The 19,052-nt window shown below is 39.9% G+C and overlaps 1 protein-coding gene across 7 annotated transcripts in view; it reads right to left on the reverse strand.

The window, feature by feature from the left end:
* Positions 1-7,199: 7,199 nt before the first annotated feature.
* LOC142109330 (uncharacterized) overlaps positions 7,200-19,052 on the reverse strand; it is a 35,818-nt gene continuing 23,965 nt past the window's right edge. For 2 of the 7 annotated variants that reach the window (XM_075193479.1, XM_075193478.1), the window contains 4 exons: positions 12,684-12,753; positions 12,476-12,573; positions 12,176-12,308; positions 7,200-10,185 (listed from right to left, as the gene is read on the reverse strand). In XM_075193479.1, the coding sequence (XP_075049580.1) occupies positions 9,275-10,185; positions 12,176-12,308; positions 12,476-12,573; positions 12,684-12,714 (1,173 nt within the window). In that variant the 5' untranslated portion in view covers positions 12,715-12,753 and the 3' untranslated portion in view covers positions 7,200-9,274. Of the gene's footprint in view, positions 10,186-12,175; positions 12,309-12,475; positions 12,574-12,683; positions 12,986-18,160; positions 18,352-19,052 lie in introns of those variants that run through there. The other 5 variants (XM_075193475.1, XM_075193474.1, XM_075193476.1 and 2 more) reach the window with 4 other exon arrangements.

Genomic DNA, 19,052 nt, shown 5'->3' on the forward strand with positions numbered 1-19,052 from the left:
CCAGCTACTTAGCCCTCCTCCTCAAAGGTCCTCCACCCCACGTCCACTTTCGCTCCCTCGTCCCCCCTGGGGGTCTCCCTGTCTTCCGTGCCCCCCTTCTTGGGCCCCGTCGTTTTCGGATCCTCCCTCCCCTTTCCCCGCCCTCTCTAGCTGTGCATTGAGCGTACTGAGTTGCTGTGTTTACTGTACTGTGCTGTCTCCCATTGTATTGTGATTTTGTTTGTCTCTGTACGGCGCTGCGGATGCCTTGTAGCGCCTTATAAATAAATATTAATAATAATAATAATAATAAAGCCGCTAGCGGCTTTGAATAGAACATGGCGCTTTTGCTTGAAATGACGGCGCTTTCGTGTAAAGGCTGTTTTTTTGAAATTTACACCTGTCTCCTGGCCTGTTACTATTAGCTATTTTCAAAGTCAGGAAATTTGACATCACAAGCCCTATATAACCCACTGGCCTGACACTTTTTTCTCTGATAGGGTTTTGAGGAGTTTTGTGAGAGGAGTTTGGAGGATAGTGCTTTGTGAGAGTTGGTGAGAGTTGGAGTTTGGTGGATTGGTGGAGCGATATCTGATTGAAGTGTGAGTAGTCCTGTGGTATTTTTCTGTTTTGTACATTTATTTTCTCATTTCTTTTCTGTCTTGTATTTTTTGTATTTGACTTGTCCTTTGTCTGTGTTGTGTGTGCCTGTGTTGAGAGTGTGTCTGTAGTTAGTCTAGTTTGTCCTTTGTGTTTGTAAGTCTTTCTGTGTTTTGTGTTTCTCTGTGTGAAAATGTCCAGAGATAGGAGGGGAGAACAGGCTGAGGAGAGGGAGATGGAGGTTGAGGGGTCAGAGGAGGGAGAGGGAGAGTTTGACAGGACAGGGCAGGAAGACAAAAGACAGGGAGGGATGTGCGTTTCTCACATGATGAGAATTGTGTGCTGGTGCACAATATCGTTCCCTGTTATGAGGTCATCCTAGGCAACCTGGCAGCCCGGACTCCTCTAAGGCGGCGTCACCAATTGTGGGGGCGTGTCTGTGATTCCGTGAACGTGGTGGGCCCACTAAAGAGGACAGTGGCGCACTGCCGCAAGTGGTTTTCTGATATTAAAAGGAGGCTGAGAGAAGATGGCCCAGAAAAAGAGGGCAACCAGGCGCACTGGTGGTGGCCCCCCTCTTCGTATAGAGTACACAACGTACGAGGAGGAGCTGCGCCAGATAATGCCGGCAGGGATTGTCGAGGGGATAAACGTCCAAAACACGCATTCGCCCTCTTTTGGCCAAGTAGTTGGTGAGTTATTTGCATATTTTACTCTAACAGTATTTAAAAGGTTTTTTTCTTTTTAAAAATGCTTTTTTCTTTTTTGAAATGCTTTGTGCTTTTTAAAAGTGACTTTTTTCTTTTTCAAGTCTATTTTTTACTCTAGTAGTTTGTAAAGGTTTTTTTTTTAAAAAAAAAAACCTGTTTTTTTATTTGCAAACACATTTTTGAACTAAACTGTATATTTTGAAATTGTTTTTTGCTGCAAATACATTGTGTGCTTTTTCAAATACATCCAGATTCGCCAGGACCGCAGTACAGTCCCAGTCTGAGACCTACACCTCCACTTTCAGTGAGAGATTCGGGCACAGACGAGCAAGCAGGTGCGTGATTTCTGTTTAGGAGAAAAATAATGGCGTTAATTGGTTTTCTGTGCAAATGTTGCTGTCAATGTTTTTTGTTTTGTTTTTTTTGGTTTGCAATGTGAACGTAGGGCTACATTTACTTAACTGACATGTTGCCTATAGCAACCATTCTGAATATACCTTTACTTTATTTATTGCATCACACAAAATGACAGCTAAAATCTGATTGGTTGCTATAGGCAACATCTCCACTTTTTAAAGAACGCAGTTTAGTCACAATACCCCAGCATGTACTACACAGAGGGAGTACTAAAATAGTATTAGTTTACCCCAAAGCACAGTCTAGCAGCATTTGGATGACTACATTTTCATATTTGTAGGTTAAAAACACTTTGCTTATTTAGCCTCCTCAACCATACATAGTCCAAATGATAATGGGTATTAAAAGGATAATAAGTGCATCCTGAAGCAGGTAGCATAGGACAAGCAATCAGGAATGCAAACATTGTGAAACAATCTGTAGTTGCTAAAGATTATTCTTTCCTAGCCAGTGTTCAGAATGCAATATACACACATATTATATCCTATATACTTACCGTCATTTTTCATACACAGGGCCGTCTTCATACCAGGCACCTCACCCGGAGTCCCTGCAAATGTCCCCTGAGCCAGATGATCAAACCATCACACTGGACCCCTGTGTCTGGCCTTCAGGGTGTTTCACCTGGCCCTGCTGAACAACCAGAACACCAGCAACCTGCACCTCCAAGTATGGACCCAGCCAGAGAAATGTAATAAATGTAATAAATGCTGTTTAATTTCAATGCTCTCAGTCTTTCTTTTCATCAAATTAAACAAGAGTATACTGCCTAGGGGAAAAATGCACTAATTTCACTTACACATTGACATGTGCCTGTAACTTTCTAGGGACGTTCACATTTACTACATGATGAATACACACTATCCTCTGTTTAAAAGTTAACATTTGGGCTAAAAAAATAAAATAAAACTCACATCCAACACATTTTAGATCAATACATGTTTCTCATAGTATGCACTTACATGTAAAGTAAAGCTGCTTGTAATGAGACGGTCTGTATTGTGCCTCCACCCCTGTGTGCTCTGCACATCACCAGATGTGACACGGACTTGTTCACTGTCTACTGCAATAATCGGTGGGGTAAGTTGATGTAATGCTAGATTATGTATCAAACAGCCAGCCAGGATAATATCAGACCCCTTTTCAGGTGCATACATAGCCACCCCACCAGATTATTCTAGTAACCTGAACCTGGTTTGCTAGAGTACAAAGGTACGCTATAACACACCTCTACTAGTGGGTATGTGCCTCATTGAATTTGTGCTGTGCAGATGTCTGAGGATGCAGCAGAGGAGTCATTAGCCAGAAACCCATTCTTTATTTAGTAAATTTAGATTTGCTTTTACACTCTGTTAAGGGATTTGTTGCAATATTAAAATATAAAACAACAAATGTGGAAATCGGTTAATAAATTGCATGGTGGGCAAACACAAGAGAAAAAGAAACCCAAAAAACACTGCAATTACAAGACACTGGCCTTTTAACATATACAATCCCAAAGGAACAAACTTTGTACATGAAATGGCCCTTTCCCTTCTGTTCTGATTGACCAAATACCTCTAACAGCACACTGTTTGAACAATCTCACCGCTCACAAGCAGCGCTTTCATTTTGGTCTTTCGCATGGCGGTTTTCCGGCGGCTTTATAAACCCCCTAATAGTAAATCCTGCTGTTTGTATGTTGAACATTGTTGAAACCGTCATGGCGCTTTATACAGAGGCGGGTTTGAAAACATCATTTCTGGTCGTTTGGACAGCGGGTTTAGCGTTAGTAAATCCGGCGATGGCTAAACCGCCGCCAAACCCGCCAAAAGTCGGTGGGTTTACAAACACGCCTGTTAGTAAATCTAGCCCATAGTCTTAAAACGCCCTGTACGTTAAGTTATGCTCTCCCAAAAAAACAGAAACACGGTGACATTTTAACTTTAGATTATCCCTAAGTTGCAATTTTTTATTATTTTTTTCTGAAATTTGTCATGCAGCACTTATGGACGGTTCTCCTTTGGCATGCCAAATTGCAGCTCAATAGCTATAATACTCTCACAAATTTAACATGGCGGAATGCTGTTTATTAGATTCAACCTTAATAGGTCACAACTGTTCCCTTATAATATATGTATACACACATACATATATATATATATATATATATATATATATATATATATATATATATATATATATATATATATATATATATATATATATATATATACATACAAACACATACATACACACACACACACACACATATACATACATATGTACTTACACACACACACACCGATCAGACACAACATTAAAACCATCTGCAAGTGAAGTGAATAACATTGATGATCACGTTACAATGGCACCTTCCAAAGGATGGGATATATTAAGCAGCAAAAGAACATTCGGTTCTTGAAGTTGATGTGTCGGAAGCAAGAAAAATGGGCAAGCGTAAGGATCTGAGAGACTTTGACAAGGGCCAAATTGTGATGGGTAGATGACTGGGCCAGAACATCTCCAAATTGGTAGGTCTTTTGGGGGTTCCCGGTAGACAGTGGGTAGTACCTACCAAATGGGGTCCAAGGAAGGACAACTGGTAAACTGGCTTCAGGGTAATGGGCATGCAAGTCTCACTGATGCACGTGGGGAGCGTACTATAGTCTATCTGGTCCAACCCTACAGAAGAGTTACTACAGCAGAAAGTGATGAAAAAGTTAATGTTGGCTATAATTGAAAGGTGTCAGAACACACCGTGCATAACAGCTTGCTTCATATGGGGCTCCATAGCTGCAGACCGGTCTGAGTGCCCATGCTGACCCCTGTCCACTGACGAAAGTGCCTACAAAAGGCACGTAAGCACCAGAACTGGACCATGGAGTAATGGAAGAAGGTGGCCTGGTCTGATGAATCACGTGTTCTTTTACATCATGTGGTCAGCCGGGTGCCTGTGCGTTGATTACCTGGGGAAGAGATGGCACCAGGATTGACTATGGGAAAAGGGCAAGCCAGCGGAGGTAATGCGGAGGTTATGTGATGCTCTGAGCAGTGTTCTGCTCAGAAATCTTGGGTCCAGGCATTCATGATGATGTTACTTTCACACCCCTTCATGGAGACGGTATTCCCTGATGGCAGTGGCCTCTTTCAGCAGGGTAATGTGCTCTGCCACACTGAAAAAAATTGAATGGTTTTAGGAACATGACAAAGAGTTCAAAGTGTTGAATAAGCCTCCAAATTCCCCAGATCTCAATCCGATCGAGTATATGTGGAATGTGCAGGCAAAACAAGTCGAAGCCATGGATGCCCCACATTACAACTTCCAGGATCTGCTTCAACGCCTTGATGCCAGATGCCACAGGACACCTTCACAGGTCTTGGAGAGTTCATGCCTCGATGAGTCAGAGCTGTTTTGACAGCACAAGGGGGGCCTACTCAATAGTAGGCAGGTGGTTCTAATGTGACTTTTCGGTGTATATACACACACACACACACACACACTATAATTATATATATATATATATATATATATATATATATATATATATATATATATATATATATATATATATATATATATTTACTCTTTCAATCCAGCTGGCATGTGTAGCTAATCAATCCTTTTAAGTTAAGAAAAGATCCCGTCATGTATGTTACAGGGACCCGGATAAAATACAGACATTGTGAATGCCGACAGTAACAATGCCTGCATTAACAGCATTGAGAGCCGGTCCAATGGTACCCGCCGGCAGAAGACACTGATCAGATTGGGGCTGGGTGGCATCAAGGCAGGGGGACCCCCTGCTGTGGATTCCCCAGCTATAGTGCCACCAGCTACAGATGGGTAAGTCTAGGGCTGGTTGGTTGAGGGTCGGGGGGACCCCATGCTGTTTGTTCCCCTGATTTTCCTCTGACCAGCACTAGGCTGGCAGCACTAGGGTTAATATGATTTGGGAGGAGGAGGTGCGCTTTTTTTTTTTCTTTAGTATTTATTTTTATCACTGTTTACAACCCGTTAGCATCTTAGGCATTTTCACTGTCTGCAATCACAATCTTGGTATTTTATCTGTGTAAGAGTAATTTTACATGACTGTATTATTTCCATCAGTAACAGGACTACCACCGCTATAGATAAAAATATCTATGTAATCATGGCATAACACGGGGTCCATCACAGGAATCCATAAATATAACTGGCATATTAGGGAGTGATGGCTTAGGGCCTTACATTACCAAAAAAAGTTTAACATATATACCGTATATACTCGTGTATAAGCCGAGTTTTTCTGCATACTTTTGTATGCTGAAAAAGGGCACTCGGCTTATACACGGGTGAACTTACCTTGTGTCCGGTCCCTCGGCTGTCAACTTCTGCATATGCGTTCCAACAACAGGAAGTTCGGCGTTCCAAATGCCGAACTTCCTGGTGTTGGAACGCACTGCCTTGTTAGTGATCTCTCTCTCTCTCTCTCACACACACACTCTCTCTCTCTCTCTCTCTCTCTCTCTCTCACACACACACACACACACTCTCTCTCACACACACTCTCTCTCACACACACACTCTCACACACACACACTCTCACACACACACACTCTCACACACACACACTCTCACACACACACACTCTCACACACACACACTCACACACACACACACACACACACACACACACACACACACACACACACACAATGAACAAACAATACAGCCACCATGTTCATACATTTATATCCCTACCCCTTATATACCCCTTTATTTAGGTTAGGTTGTACCCAATGATTTTATAATCATTTATGAATGTTCCTTGTCATCTAGCTAAAAATGATTTCATAGATTGAACCTATCATTTTTATTTAGGTTTTTAAATTAGCGCTCTTTTCCACCCTAGGCTTATACTGGAGTCAATAACTTTTCCCAGTTTTATGTAGTAAAATTAGGTGCCTCGGCTTATATTCGGGACGACTTATACTCGAGTATATACGGTAACTTAGATAACTGATATTTAAGGGCACTTTCTACTTTTTAACTGTTAATTTAAATATCACTTTTTATTTGGTTTGCAGCGTGTTTTATATGATTTTCAGATATTGGATGTTGTTAGTCAGTATTTATTTTTTTTCCTCTTCCTTCATAGTCATAAAGAAAAAATTTGACCTTCAGACTACATAGATTTACTATTGATGTACATGCATTGTATATTTCTTTCACTGAATAAACAATTGTTATGGTACATTAAATATTAAAAAAAGGATAGGAATATATTTAATTGAAAGCAAGAAGGTGAGCGTTATCTTTAACACAATGATGAATATACCCGCGCATAAGGTAAATAATAGGAAACAATGCCTGTTTTAGTGATATTTATTGATATTATATATAGCTTACAATACTTGTGATATGAATGGAACTATAACAAAAATACACTATAAAATTAGGTTATAATGATATAAGGTTGAAGAACACTTTAATACACAAATCCTATACAAAATGAATACAAAAACGAGACAGGATTATAATATTCAATGGATTTATACTATAAAGTGAATAATTGGCAAATATTAATAATCAAATAATACAGTTGGCATAATTGGTTTGCAAATCTAAATTTCATTAACAAGAAACATTAAAGAGCCTGTTATTTTAAATACATATTATATGTAATGAACAGATTAGGTATCATATAATTGTAAATATAGAGCTCAAGCTTTTTTTTTTTAATTAGTGACATGTCAACATTTTTATTTTACCCATTTTATCAATGTAGACATTTAGTCCATACGGACATTTTGTTTGTAACCATTTTATCAATGTGGATATTTAGAGCATTTTGATTGTGCCCATTTTATCTTTTGCCATTATATACATGTTCCCATATTCCGTGTGAACAGATTTTGCATCTAAATTCTCATCTCGCAGAATGTGTATATTGACTGCGTTTAAACATTATCGTGTAGACATTTTCAGCGGCTATATTTCCCAAACTGTACAGAGATCTAGTAACTTGCCTTCTACTTTCCAATAAAGGTCCACCGATGCTAGGAGTGCCTTCCCAATAAATCTGAAGTTACCGGAGGCAACGGAGTCCATGGATCATCAACTCTCTTGGGTATCGCCCCCCTGCCCCCGGGTATTGTGACAACAGAGATCACTCTTGAAACATTTAATTACAATGAAGCAAAGTCAATTATTTCAATTCTGGAACAAGCAACTAAGAAAATAGCTTACTAAACAAAAGACTAAGCGTTATTTACAAAGGGTAGATAGCCACTACATATGACAATATGGATTTACAGAAAATTACAGAATATTAGAACCTGTTACCAGACCACTATAGGGAATAGTGTAAAAAAAAAAAAAAAAATAGATCACATATTGCCAACCAACATCTAGCACATGGGGCCAAATCCCAACCCCCACCCCACTCAATATTTTATTCAGGCTATTCCTTTACAAGATGCCCCTTCTTACATTTTCTTTTCTCTTCTTTAAATTATGCTAAAACAAGAAGTCTACTTGATTGGTAATAACAGATTTTATAACCCGATTTGTGCACTGACCACATATTTGCATGTCATGCACTCTTATTTCACCTACAGATTCAATATATAAAATAATTTAAAAAATTAGGTACAAAATAAAATCCAATTGGACCTAAACATATTCTATTAATCACTGTGCAAATCAACAGCACACAATATATAAGGTATCTGAAAACAGACCAGCAATGAACTTCAACTTGCATAGAAAGAGTGGCAGCTATAATACTTTTCTAATGTCTAAGCTATTACATATATTTTAATGTCAGATCAATCATGAAGTACCTCTGTGACGTCAATGGTTCCAAGGCCATTTTGTGATGCATTCCATAAAATGGCTGTTTCAACTGTTTTGAACTGGACATGCTAGAATAACCATCATACATTTAGTATTATAGCTATAGTAAAGTAAAATCACCACACACTTTTGTGAGATGTGTGCCTGTGTGACTTAACCCAAAGCTGAGTGTGATAGTGATTTACACTTCTAAAATGCTCATTGAATTTATTCTTTTGTACAATTTTTTAATAACATTAGAATCGTCCTCGTTTGGGCACAATGTCATTGTTTTTGTGCATCTAGTTTTGTGCCTTTCTTAATATGTATGCTGCCTGTCTTCATCCATGGCATAATGTAATAATAGTGTTCCAGACCACACATAATATATCCAGCCCATTGCCAGAATTATATATTATTCACCACCATATATAAGAACAATGTGGTCTCGTTATTCTATTAGATATCATCACTTTTACAAATGTGCTCTTTGTCCCAGTTTTTTGTTGGTGACACATATACTTATGTATGTTGATTGTAATTAAATTCTAACATGTTAATATATACTGTATGACTGGAGATTTGAACTGCCCTCCGTAAGTCAGTGATGTCAAATTACCTTTCAACATAAACTATGTAAATATATTTTAAAATGTACATTAATAAAATTAACTGCTTTTCACAATACTTAAGGAGTATCACAGCAACCTTGTTTCATGTTCTATTGCTTTTGTCATGCGTAAATTGTCTGATTTGTGTCTAAACCATCTCATTGAAATGGTTTCTCGTCTGTGTGAGTTCTCTGATGTTTAATAAGACTTGATTTGTGTGTAAACCCTTTCCCACACTCAGAACATGAAAATGGTTTCTCACCTGTGTGAGTTCTGTGATGTTCAACAAGTTTTGATTTCTGTATAAAACATTTCCCACATTCAAAACATGGAAATGGTTTCTCACCTGTGTGAGTTCTCTGATGCTCAACAACACTTGATTTATGTGCAAACCATTTCCCACATTCAGAACATGGATATGGTTTCACACCTGTGTGAGTCCTCTGATGTCTAACAACACATGATTTTTTTGTAAACCATTTCCCACACTCAAAACATGGAAATGGTTTCTCACCTGTATGAATTTTCTGATGTTCAAAAACATTTGATTTGTGTGTAAACCATTTCCCACATTCAGAACATGGAAATAGTTTCTCACCTGTGTGAGTTCTCTGATGTCTAATACGTTTTGATTCATCTGTAAAACATTTCCCACACTCAGAACAAGGAAATGGTTTCTCACCTGTGTGGGATCTTTGATGTCTAATAAGTGTTGACTTGTATATAAAAGATTTACCACACTCAGAACAACATAATAGTTTTTTACCTATGTGCGCTCTCTTAGGTTTATGAAGAGATGATTTAACTAAAAAACATTTCTGACCCTCAGAACATGGAAACATATTATCACCTACACTGTGTGTAACAATATCTAAGTTATCAGGAGAACATTCCTCATGATTAGAGGGATCCGATGATTTATCTCCACTGTGAAGTATTGGATCTATATTTAGGTTAATGGGACACTCTCCTGAAGAATTTTGTGTGATATTGTTGTTATCTTCTACTACAAAATCGGAAGAGTAATGACGCTGTCCCTCCGAAATATTCCTGTGTTTACATTCATCTGCTGGAAATAAAATAAGTGTATAGATTATAATATCCAACATTTTCATACTATGAGGCAAGATGTCCTGTTGTATTAGTTTCTATTGACAAACTACAAACACTATGCTAGGATTCTGATCCTAATTTGTATCTGGCCTGTAGTACCTCTATGCTACCAGAGGTGCTGCAGTTTTGCCAATGGACATTTCCACCTTGCCTGCAGTAGTTAGCCTCCTTCCCTGATCATTACCTGCACCTGTTCCACTGCATTATATACAGGTCCCAGACATTGCTCCAGGCAGTCTATCAATTGTTTCCTGCTTCTGGTCCCTGTCAGTACTCCATTATTGTGCCTGTTTTCCTGATTATTTGACTTCTGCCTGTTCCATTGTTTTGCACCACTGCCTATGACACAAGATCCCGGCTTCATCCGGCCATGCTCCTCCTTACTCTGTGGTATCATTGTTGATTTTCAGGCTTTTGAACACTGGCTTGCCTGACCCTCCTGTGCCTGATTCTCCTTTGGATCATCTGGTGCCTCCTGGCTAAACCTAGTAGCCTCCATCTGCACTTCCCCATTTGTGTCAGACATCCAGTGCCTCGTGACTAGCCTTGTATTCAGGATCCTTTGTGCCTGTGCCTCACCTGTATACCTAGACATCAGTCGCTGCTAACCTGGTAACCTGCATCTGCATTTCACCATTTGTGCCCGATATCCAGTGTCTCCTTGCACTGCAATCCATCTAATATACCTGGACACTAATATCTCCTGCTCCAGTGGTTAAGCCAGGTAATTCAGTCTTCTTGTACCTGTACTCCCTCTGTTATTCCTGGATACCAGTGTGCCTTTGTATCGTGATCGGATTCTGTCAAATACATTCTGGTATGTCACTTCCTGCTACCGTGAGCTGCCCTCTCCTTCAGACTAGTACCAGACTATTCTGCATTAACCTCTGCCTGTCTGACTTAGAGTTCTGTAATACATCTAACCAGCATTACCTGTTGTGCCTATGGACTTGTGATACATATATTAACATTGACTGCATTTTGACATTACCTGTGTGACTTGTGTTCAAAATAAGGACACTCAGTCTACAGTAACTACCAATAGTTTCCATTGCTTTCAAACTGGGAGAATTAACACACTACAATGATACAATTGTAAATCAGCATTATGAACATTGCATAGACTCATCCACAGTGACACACAGGCATAGCCACATTGTCCAAAAAGCCACTGCCCTCAAACACAAACACTGGAGCCTTGGAAGCAGGGCAGACGGGAGTTAAATTAGCAGCAAGACCTGGCCATAGGTTATACTACTCTTAGGTCTCACTCTCTTGCACAGAGAAGAGAATTAGGACATATGAGAATGGAGCAGAGTGCAGATGGGCAACAGCACAAAGCTTAAAAAAGCAGAAGGAAAAATAAGGTTATAGAGGCAGATCAGCAGATGAAGAGCATCCAATAGCATTGATTGGATGAGGGATGTTGTGCAAGATGGGTTTGTGGTTGTATTTGTACATATGCAAGAAGGTGAAGTTTGTGCGACGTGTATGTTGGGATAGGGTGGGTGTGATAATCTGGTATTTTGCATTAGTATTACAGTGTTAATGTACACCTAATTGAGGATCAGATTTTCATTGATTATTACAAAGGGAAACTAATGTGTAATGTCACATATGGTAGTATACAGAGAGAGTTATGGATACTGTCACAGAATGTAGTGTACAGGAGGTTCATGAGTAATTTCCTGGAGTCTTTTCAGACAGAGATCTCTTGAACTACGCCAGAAAGTGTGACAAGATTGGTCAGATCTCTGGGCTACTAGCACACAATGGTATAATGTGAGGAGGAGAGCAGGAGTCTAATAGGGGCTGATGGCTCCTGACTCCCCCACTTAGGCACATACATTTTCCTCATTAGATTGTACAGGCAAAAGAGAAAGTAAAACAACATTTTTAGTGACTAAGTAAGTGGAATGTGTGACTTTTTTCTGTTTATTACTCACCTGCGCCGATATCTATGAGGATTTCCTCCTCCTTACACTGCTGATCACCCCTTGCATACAGCTCTTCCTCTTCATCTATAATTTCTACTTTAATATCAGTCATTTCTACTTTAATATCAGTCAGGACGTTATCCTAAATTGTCCACAAAAAAAATAATCATTAAAATTATACTGGGTTTAATACACTCAGATAAAGCAAAAAAAATATATCAGTGTTTAAGATGCACACAGTTTGTTTTTACAGATTACATAATGAAGTCACTTTACTATTCTGATATTTAGAAATAAAATGTCATCTACCTGATACTCCTGTGAGATACTTTGATTATCTACTGTACAATCCTGTGTATAAAGAGGATGGAGATATTTTACTGGCGCATTTCTGTTATTGGATCCATCTGTAGGGAACAGACACTGACTGAATACATTGTTTGCATCTATATACAAGTTAATGTGTGTATCTAGTTGGCCCTCAAAACTTCTTTGCAATAAATCAGTCTGCTCTTACCCAGTGATGTGAGGATCCGGTGGGTCTTCATTATTACTTCCTTACAAAGACCTTTTAAATGCTCCCACTCCTGCATGGAGAAATAGACAGTGACACATTCCCTAATGTTACTGGATAATGTCCCATTCCCAGCAGTCACCTTTCCAAATTATCTTGTCGGTCAGTTCCAGAATCTTCAGGTCAATGTTTCATGTATCAATGAGTTAGGTGGAGGTCTGAGTCCTGCTGTATCCTACTGAGCCATGTGGGCAGCTCCTGAGTGTAACACGTTCACCAGATCTCTATATCACTACTGTGTAATCCTGTGTATTGAGACATCAATATTTGGAATTCATTTTTTTGTGTTAATTGTGCAAAATATACAGTAATGGTCTATTTTACAAATATAACCCCCTATCTAACATGTAACAGATTCCAAGGATACAAGCAAGGTATTCTCGTAAAATAACACCTAGAGAACTAGTGTCTCAAATTGAGGACTAACACTTGTGTACACATGTCATACTGCCGAATCTCAAGAGAGTATAAGTATATTCTATATTCCATCAAAACTGTGAAACAAGAGGAATCCACGAACGGACATATAGATAGAAGAACTCTTACATTTTCTTATACCACAAAGCAATTGTACCGACTAGATCTGTATTGACACTTAGGATTCTTCTGTTGCATTGTTTACTTGCCTCATAGCATCACAAGACACCAGTGAACATTTGAGAACTAGTTACAATTTGCTAACTTTTGTAAAGAGTCCTTACAGGATGAAAGCATTTTACCAAATGTGTGTTTATTTCTGAAAGTATTTTTTGTTCTGGTTTCTTATTTACCGATCAAGGTCTCTGATTAAACATAATGACTGGCATTCAGCAAAATTTACCTAACATATGGCTTTATGAATTACACATGTGTTTGTGTGGAATAATACTTGATTTCTAGCATTAAATATAGGAACATTGCTTTTCACTCCAAGTTTTTGCTGTATGGAAAGGGCAATAAAGGGGACACCAAACCTGTGTAGGCATACCTTGGCCTTATCTGTGTGGAGTTTGTATGTTCTCCCCGGGTTACCTCCGGGTGCTCTGGTTTTCTCTTACACTCCAAAAACATACTGGTAGGTTAATTGGCTGCTATTAAATTGACCTTAGTCTCTCTGGGTCTGTGTGTGTATGTGTGTACATTAGGGAAATTAGACTGTAAGCTCCAGTGGGGCAGGACTGATTTGAGCGAGTTCTCTGTACAGCACTGCAGAATCAGTGGCACTATATAAATAGCTGGGGAGGAGGAGGATGATGATGATGATGGTGATATGCAGTTATTTGGGAAAAATAGATTACCGTATCTTAATTACAATTTCAGACAACCCATTGTTCCCTTTGCCCAGAGTTACACTCTTATGCCAACCATTAATATGTAATATCATTGTGTTGACAGCTTTCCTGTTTGCAAGGGGAAAGATCTATCCTTGGTCTATATAAGGAGCATGTTATTGTATCTCTGCCTGTGTATATGAGTATCTTCACTAAATATTAGTGGTGTTTAACAGCTCCTTTAAGAGGTACTATTGATTAACAAACACTACTACTCTTGAAGATCCTGTTCTATTTCTGCAAGACAATTCACTATACACAGGTTACACTAATCGAACATACATGACATACAGTGATCAACATAAACCATTACATATAGCCATGGACTGACAGATGGATTGAGCTTTTGAAATGATTTAGAGAAAGCCTACGCTTTTCCTCAATGTTTTGAGCTCCAAAAGGACTACACTATCCCACTGAGAAGCTTTTACCAGTTTTTTGCAGTTCCTCAGAAAAGGCTTCATGAAGTGAACATGTGCAGCTTAGAGGAGAGAAGTCACAGAGGTGACATGATAGAAAAGTATAATTAGAAATCAGGAAATATTTTTACATATAAGGGAATTTATTGAACTATGATACGTAGTGTGAAAATGGAGGGAGGAAAGCAAAAAAAAAAAAGAATAATTATTTTACAGAAAGGGGAGTAAATTCATTGAATAGTCTCACATTAATTAAGATGGGAACTCGTGCAGTTAAAAATAAATAAATCAAGAATCAATGGGACTGACATATGGCTTTTGTTACGCATTAACTAGTTTATATCAGGCCTAACCAACCAGTGGCTCTCCAGATGTTGTGAAACTACAAGTACCAGCATGTTCTTCCAGTACATAGCTAGCTGTGCATGCTGGGACTTGTAATTTCCCAACACCAGGAGAGTTACAGGCTGGCCAGGCCTGGCCTATATCAATAACAAGAAACACAAATTTGGGCAGACTAGATGGGCCTTTTGCCTCTACCAAATGCTATGTGGGGAAACTGTTAATATGTTATACATACAACAAAGGAATATCAAGCATGTAAATGTGATGATTCATACATGCTTTGCTATTAGCACAGTTAGATATCATCATCAACATTTATTTATATAGCGCCAGCAAATTCCGTAGCGCTTTACAATTGGGAACAAACATTAATAAGACAATACTGGGTAATACATACAGACAGAGAGGTAAGAGAACCCTGCTCGAAAGCTTACAATCTATAGGACAATGGGAGTTAGAAACACAAGGGCATGTGCTACATCATATTGCACAATGAACCAGCCAGACTGCAAAGGTAAAAGTACTGAGTGGGCTGTGTGTGTTGCAATGTTGGTCAGAAGGTTGTTGTCTTGCGTTAGCAGTGTAGGAGGATGGCAATAGGGTAATCTAGGGAAATTAAGATGATGGTTGAGGAATATCATAACCTCGTCTGAAGAGGTGGGTTTTCAGTGAACGCTTGAAGGTTTGAAGACTAAAGGAAAGTCTTACTGTGCGAGGGAAGGAATTCCACAAAGTAGGTGCAGCCCGGAAAAAATAATGTATCCGAGAATGGGAGGATGTGAGGAGAGTGGAGGAGAGACGTAGATCTTGTGCAGAACGGAGGTGTCGAGTAGGGAGATATTTCGAGACAAGTGAGGAAATGTATGTCGGTGCAATTTTGTTGATGGCCTTGTATGTTAGTAGAAGAATTTTATATTGGATTCGTTGAAATACAGGCAGCCAATGTAGAGACTGACAGAGTGGCTCAGCAGAGGAATAACGGTTTGTAATGAAAATCAGTCTAGCCGCTGCGTGCAAAATAGATTGTAGGGGTTCAAGTCTGACTTTGGGAAGACCAGTAAGGAGGGAATTGCAATAGTCGATGCGGGAGATGAGGAGTGCATGAATTAATGTTTTTGCGGTGTCTTGTGTCAGATATGTGCGTATTCTGGAAATATTCTTTAGGTGTATGTAACATGATTTAGATATAGAGTTGATGTGGGGAATAAACGACAGTTGTGAATCAAGGATTACACCTAGGCAACGAGCTTGCGGGGTGGGATTTATGGTCATGTTATCGACAGAAATAGAAATGTCAGGCAGGAAGCTTCTGTTCTTGGGTGGGAATATTATTAATTCAGTTTTTGAAAGATTGAGTTTGAGTTGGCGAGAAGACATCCAAGATGAAATGGCAGAAAGACAGTCAGTAACGCGAGACAACACAGATGGTGAAAGATCAGGAGAGGATAGATAAATTTGTGTATCATCCGCATAGAGATGATACTGAAATCCAAAGGAGCTTATTAGTTTTCCAAGAGAAGTGGTGTAGATAGAGAATAGCAGAGGACATAGGACTGAGCCTTGTGGAACTCCAACTGATAAAGGAAGCGGAGCAGAGGTGGATCCAGAGAAATTAACACTGAAAGAGCGATTAGATAGGTAGGATAAGAACCAGGATAGGACAGTGCCTTCAAGACCTAGGGATTGCAGCGTTTGTATGAGGAGAGAGTGGTCAACAGTGTCAAATGCAGCAGAGAGATCCAGGAGAATTGGAAGAGAGTATTGGTTATTATTTTTTGCTGTGATCAAATCATTGACAACTTTGGTCAGCGCAGTCTCTGTGGAGTGTTGAGAGCGAAAGCCTGACTGAAGAGGATCCCGGAGGTTGTTTGCTGTAAGAAAGTGTGCGAGGCGTGTGTAGGCAATTCTCTCGAGAAGCTTGGAGGGGCATGGGAGCTGGGAGATGGGGCGGTAATTTATGAGAGAGTTCGGGTCAGAATTCTGTTTTTTTAAAATGGGAGTAATCACTGCATGCTTGAATATAGATGGAAAAATACCAGTGGAAAGAGATAGATTACAGATTTTAGTTAGAGGGGGAATGAGCACAGGAGACAGGGACATACCCATTTGTGAGGGAATGGGATCAAGAGGACAGGAGGTAGAGTAGGAAGATGAGAAGAGAGTAGAAACTTCAAATGAAGAGAGTGTCAGAGGGTGCTACAAAGGAATTGAGCAGATTGCTTGTCAAGGGAGATACCATTTCAAGCCTGATCTTATCTATTTTGTCCTTGAAATAGGAAGCAAGATCCTGTGCACCGATGTTAGTTGGAGGATTTGGGGCGGGAGGATTCAGAAGAAAGTTAAATGTGTTAAAGAGGCGTTTGGGGTTAGAAGCCTGAGCATAGATGAGAGATCGGTAGTATGCTTGTTTAGCAGTGTCCAGAGCATTTCTGTAGGAGTGGTAGATATCAGTATATGTGATGAAATCATTAGAGGCACAAGATTTAAGACAGTGACGTTCTGCTTTACGAGAAAGTTTTTCTAGAGTTCGTGTTACTGTAGTGTGCCATGGTTGGCAACGAATTCTACGCGAAGTATGTAGTGTCGCTGGAGCCACTTGATCCAGAGCAGTTGCTAGGGTTTGATGAAAATGGGGTACTGCCCGATCAGGGGAGGAGAATGTAGAAATTGGGGAGAGAAGGTGTTGGAGAGAGGTGGAAAACTGTTGAAAATCAATAGTGTTGATATTCCTGCGGGTACGAGGAGGCTTGGAAGAGTTTGACACCAGGGAGGGTAAAGAACTGGGGGTGAGCGCGTAGCTAATAAGGTGATGATCCGAGAGGGGGAGAGGAGTGTTAAGGAAATTAGAAACTGAGCATAGTCTAGAGAAAACAAGATCAAGACAATGGTCATCCTGATGAGTAGCAGATTCAATCCACTGGGAGAGGTCAAGTGAGGAGGTTAGAGAGATTAGTTTGGAAGCAGCATTGGAACGTGGATTAGAAATAGGGATGTTGAAATCACCCATGATGATGGTGGGGATATCAGTAGATAAGAAGTGAGGGAGCCATGCAGAGAAGTGTTCAAGAAATTGTTGGTGTGGACCAGGGGGGCGATAGATGACAGCAACACGCATAGAGAATGGGTTAAAAATCCTAACCGCATGTACTTCAAAAGATGTGAATGTGAGTGAAGGGATACTTGGTAGAACTGTGAATGTGCACTGTGGGGAGAGAAGTAGTCCAACCCCCCCTCCTTGTCTGCCTCCTGGTCTGGGGGTGTGGGTAAAATGGAGATCACCATGTGAAAGGGCTGCATATCATATTTAGTTTCAGAAATAGATCAGGGATACCCTGATTTCACTCACTGCTCATTTGCTCCAACAACCCTTTACTCTCTGCTTCAACTCCATTTTCTTTCCCTTGGTGCCTGCTGATCTTATCCGGTCTCCTTTACATCCAGCCCATTCATAACCACCAGGCTTCTGTCCAGTGGTAACTTCAGCTGTGTCAGCTATAAAGAAATTGAGATGACCATGCAAAAGTTTATATTGCCTTGTTCAAGTTCCGATGTTAAAAGAAACTGGGAAATTCTGGTGCAATTGCTCTTGCTGTCCTCACACTGCCTGCTCTTACTGTGCATGTCCTGGTTTAATATTACACTTATTTCTGCAAATAAGAACAAGCAGTACTAGAGATCATATTCTCTGTTTCCTTCTCCATCCCGTCTTCCCTCCTACTTGGACAGATCAGGAGTAACAGGAGATCCGTAGAGACCATCTGCAGCTAGGATGATGATGAAACCATGCACAAGTATAGACACAAAACTATTTGTGGCCGGGTCCATCTTGAAATGTGCGCCGGGAGGGTTAATACCCAGATCCAGAAGGATTAAACCACAGCACTAGGGGATGTAAAAATGTATTAAAGGGAATGTTTATTAATTTAAATGTATATATTTAATGTATGGGTCAGTAACCGTCATGCAGCGCCATAAAGGTTACGCACTGGGAGTGTAAAAAAGTGCATTTATTTTCATATTGGTCATGTATTGTTTTTTTATGAGATTTTGGAGATTTGTTTCTGCAACTGTCTGAAGAAAGGATCTGTGACAGGATGGACCTTCTATGGCACCCTGTCCGTTGTTGCTGGGGACCAGCTGGGCTTGCCTTGCCTCTGTCCCCTTTCTTTAGCCTAAATTGTGCCCTTCTAGCCTCAGTAGGATGAGCCTACTGCCACCACTGGGCTCCTACACCAGCG

The sequence above is a fragment of the Mixophyes fleayi genome, chromosome 12 (genome assembly GCF_038048845.1).
Source record: "Mixophyes fleayi isolate aMixFle1 chromosome 12, aMixFle1.hap1, whole genome shotgun sequence".
Taxonomy (NCBI): Eukaryota; Metazoa; Chordata; class Amphibia; order Anura; family Limnodynastidae; genus Mixophyes; species Mixophyes fleayi.